The sequence below is a fragment of the Galeopterus variegatus genome, unplaced genomic scaffold (assembly GCF_000696425.1).
Source record: "Galeopterus variegatus unplaced genomic scaffold, G_variegatus-3.0.2 Scaffold5819, whole genome shotgun sequence".
NCBI lineage: Eukaryota > Metazoa > Chordata > Mammalia > Dermoptera > Cynocephalidae > Galeopterus > Galeopterus variegatus.
Window position 1 is genome coordinate 19,133 of NW_007731930.1, and position 4,873 is coordinate 24,005.

The window sequence follows — 4,873 nt, forward strand, 5'->3', positions numbered from 1 at the left end:
TAAATATAGATTATGGGAAAGACAAGGAATCTATAGAAACAGGCATAATGGGAATACCAAGGGAGTTGGAGTCACTAGTTTATTTGTGCCTTCAGATGCTTCTTGGGTATAATATATGTACACTTTGACTTTACAAGGGAACACTGCTATGCATATCCAGTTTAATAATTTGTAGGATCATATAGTACCCAATTCATGATAGAAAACATTTCTGGTTATCTTTTTTGATAGGGAAAAGAAAATCCAGGACCACAGAACAAAAGATATAAGCGGTGGTGGGATAGATCTGTAGGAATAACCAGAAGATATCTAGAGAAATGTGGACATCCTTAATTTTATAAAAAATTATTTAAGCTTATAACAAATATCATACTTAATGTTAAGGCTGTTAAGGAGATTAGAAGTTTTTCCTGTCTCATATGCTAGAGACTTTGAGAACCTAAAGACTATAAAAATATATAATTCTATACTTTATAAATAAATTCAAAAATTTTAGAGATTATATACTATGTATATTGTTATAAAGGCAGCCGATTCCTAAAGCACATTACTTTTCAGGAATATGTTCTTAAAAGAAAGCTCTTAAGAAATACATATATAGTGGATTGAATTATGTCCCCCCCCAAACCCATCGAAGCTCGATTTGTGTCCCCAAGTTTTATGTATTAGAAACTTAGCCCCCACTGTAACTGTTAAAAGGGTGGGAAATCCTATTACGGTAACTGAAAGGTGGAGCCTTGAAGAGGTGATTAGATTGCAGGACCATGCCATAGGGAATGGATTAAAAATGGTGGTCAGGGGTGTGGTTCTGAGGGCTTTGAATGAAGAGAGAACAGAGTCTGTCTCTCTCTCTGTTCTCTCTGCTCTGCCATTTTCTCAGTGCGATACTCTGTCATCACTGAAGTCATCACCAAAGAAAGCCTTCACCAGATGTGTTCCCAGGACTTTGGACTTCCAGCCTCTGCAACTGTAAGCAATGTATTTTTTTATTTAAATAAATTTCCCAGTTCCAAGTATTTTGTTATAAGAAACAGAAAGGACTAATACAACATAATAATAATAAACAAATGTCATTGCATATATTGGCTACTTACATAAAATGAAACAGATGAACATAAATTTTAATTTATTAAGTAGATTTTTAATAGCATTGATTAAAAGGCAACACAAACAATAAGTTATCACCATGACAGGTATTTATTCTATCATTCAAAACACATTTATGTTTTAGGAACCTAGAATGTGCATATATGTATCCCAATTTAATTTTTATTTCAATAACTCCTTAAGTAGAACTCCACATAGACCCAAAACTACAGTATCTCAGCAATCTAATAAAGTGTATATAAGATTATATATAGATTGATCAGCAAAAAATTAAATAAAACCAGCTCTGAAAAGTAACTTTACTACTACTACTAACAAGAAAGGGCCTTGAAAACATTTTGGAAAATTACAGATGACTTTTTATGAATGTGAATATGAGTTTATTCAAGAATCTGCTGGGATCCAGAATTTCCTAGCATATTCTGACCCTATTGTAGCTTCAGTGCCTCTAAAATGCCAGTAAGTACGTATATATGTATTTGAAAGTTATGTATCTATGCTATCATACTAGTAGAGTGTGCACATTATACATACTATTCAAAAAAAGAATTACAAAAAGAATAAAATTTTCAAATATGAATAAAAGTTCTAATCTTTTCTTGCAACTCCTTGGAAATGTATATACCCCACTTTAGAGACTACGGTTTTAAAATACTTATGTATGGGTTCACTATGACATATAATTTGAAATTAAAGGCTGTTGTCCCAGAGTATTAATTAACAGCATCCCCTTTCCTTTCAAAAATTTGTTTGTTTAAATGACAGATTATTTAGGTGCTCTAGTAAAAAACAGTTACAAAGCATGTGGATCCTGAATGAAAATGTTTATCTTATAAACGGGTAAAAACCTTCGAGCCTCAGGCAGAATCAGGTAGTCAGGCATGTTTTGATAGGCACAGTGTTTGCAAAACAAAAAAATCCGATACCTTTAGATTGTTTAATACTTGACCATAGGTCCCTCAGTCTGTGGTCTAAAAGACAGCATTTCCTTCTTAAACATTTGCTACTGCATGACCCCTGGAAACAATTTAGATTTCAATGCATGCTACAAGTTCTCAAAGCAAATTTATTGTTGAATTCTCAAAAGCATATGCATGTAGTTCCTAAAATGTCACTTAGAACTCTTTTATTTTCCTAGATTTAAAAATGTGGCTATTGATACCAAATGGCAATCACTTTAAATTTATAAATTTCTAGTAACTCAAATACTATTGCCATTATAGGAAATATGTGCCAAATGTCTGCATGCCTGTTAGGTACTACAAATGCCATGGAATCTTCAACTGACCCAAATGACAGCAGGTCCAGGTCTGTGAACCCAGCTTTATCATTAATCGCATCTTTCAAAAGTGCCCTGGTTTGTATGCAAAATAATATGGTCACTCTAAACAGAGGTGTTTTTTTACACAGAGCTGCAAATGATTATCCGTGCCTCTCCAAAAGAGTAAATGGCAATATGAAAAATCTTTTATTATTACCTTTCTCCACAGCTAATGGGAGTTCTTCAAGTTTCCAGATTGACCAAGAGTCGATTGTCATGCTCTCCAAAAGAGTAAATGGCAATATGAAAAATCTTTTATTATTACCTTTCTCCACAGCTAATGGGAGTTCTTCAAGTTTCCAGATTGACCAAGAGTCGATTGTCATTTTAATCTTTTTCTTTCTTAATCTTTGTCGTTTTAAAGCTTCTTCGGCTTCTGCCCTGTCAGTTTCCAGACTTTTAATGAGTTGGATGGCCTCTGACAGTAATGTTTCCATTTCCTGCTTTAATTCTGGACACCTTTCATCTTAAAATAGGAATATATATTCACATTTGTTAATGAATCAGCCTATAAACTGGGTGATGGGGACATGGATCTTGACTGTATTATTATTCTTTTATATACTTATATATTTAAAAAGAAAATGTTAGAAAAAAATGAATTAGGTTTTAAAGACAGTTTTATTATGACACAATCATTAAATTGATTTTAATCTTTGAGGACAGATTTTTTTTAATGGACATTTTATAAAATAATTAGAATAGCTAAATCTCAACCAATATCTTCAGGAATAATATCATTTTATCTAAGGGAAAAAACACATGTCCTATTCACAAGCTATACTACAGAGCTTATTTATATGTTGTGTTTTCTCCCATTCTATAAGGAAACAAATCATAATGATTACATCAAATAAATATTGAAAATCTTCAGATGGTTCTTAGAAACAAGACACTTTATATTCTTCAATCTTATCAGACAATAACTTCTCTACTTAGCCTGGCCAGAAAGTCACAGGAATTTCCAAAATCTATGTATTCAGTTATAGTACAAATTAACTCTTTTAATGGGAGATATTTGTGATTCCTGGTTCACAGCTCTGGAATGATATGGCTTATTGTTAACAAAATTACTACCGTGGGTATTCATTCATCTATTTATGAAAGAAATTTGTACAGAGCCTATTATGATCCAGGTAATATGTTCTCCTATAGATAAGGAAGGTAAAGAAGACAGATATGGGCCCCATCCTTGTGGAATTTTTACCTATAAGCACTGACTTTTGCCAAAAAGTGACATGATGAGAGTACTTAAAAACAAATGTCAAGAAAGACAAGGCTCCCAATAAGCTGAGGCTGAGGAAGAGCTGGATCAAGAAGAAGGGCAACTAATAAATGTCTTTTCTGTTTTACTTGTGGACGATAAAGACAATGATTTTCTGCTAAATGGTAGTCTAACATAATGGTTATGTAGTGGCTGTAAGTGCAAACTCAGCAGTCACCGAGTCACTACTTCTAACCTAGTGGGCTTGTCAAAGAAATTCAGCACGCTGCCTGAATAGAATTCTTGAGAAACAGGTTTTTCTATTTTAATGCATAAAAATGATTACACTGGTCATTTAGATGGTCTCTTTGAATCTACTGTTTTCTTTCCTCAGATTGTACCATATCCTGAACACATTACATTGTTAATCGTCTGGGGATATTTGTTGTTGTTGTTGTTGTTTGTTGTTTTGTTTTGTTTTTTATGAAAACATGCTCATTGAATACTTTGTTTTCCAGCCAATTTAAGATTCACTTTATGATCAATTTCTATAATATTTCAGTCTGAAACATCCAAAGAATTTAATACCACTTCTAACTAAAACACTTGTGATTGAATGTGTTTTGCCAAAGTTGCTCACTATGTTTATACAAGTTGTCTTTTATGTCATTATAAAATAAATGCTGTGAGTATGTATAATTTGCAGTGCCTCTAGTTCATTGTCTTTATATATCTCTCTCAATTTTTTTTCCTAAATACCACCTCAATTAGTTTTACTGTTTCATATTGACTAAGTGAGCACACACCGGCAATTATTTAACATAAACACTTAAAATAAATCTCCCTCATTCTGCTACTGCTTTGTTTTGTTTTAGCCCCAAATGTACATATTTATAATAAACATAATTGTGGTTAGTATAACTGATGGTGACTATTAATATGTTCATCTTTGTCAGACTTTGTCATGTGAAAAACTTGGTAAGTAATGACTGAGGTTTTTGTCTTTATTGGAGACACAAATAGTAAAAAAAATAAAATAAAATTCATTCACAGAGCCTTTCTGAGTTTATTAGTTACTAAAGGTTTTTAGTAAATTTTTGTGGCAGAGGGAAGAGAAGGTGTTTAATTTAGTCTCAAGAATATATTCAAAAACATTGAAGTAATAACACAAATTTTATACCGGTATACTCATATTTTATATGAATAAAATACTGTAAATTTTATAAATTGTGAAAGAATAT

The 4,873-nt window shown here is 32.2% G+C and overlaps 1 protein-coding gene across 1 annotated transcript in view; it reads right to left on the minus strand.

Annotated features, from left to right (window-relative positions):
* Positions 1-4,873, minus strand: part of CCDC178 (coiled-coil domain containing 178) — a gene marked incomplete at its 3' end in the record, with an annotated part of 69,258 nt that overhangs the window by 19,015 nt on the left and 45,370 nt on the right. The window contains exon 5 of the mRNA XM_008590040.1: positions 2,694-2,894. Within this exon, the coding sequence (XP_008588262.1) occupies positions 2,694-2,894 (201 nt within the window). The remainder of the gene's footprint in view (positions 1-2,693; positions 2,895-4,873) is intronic.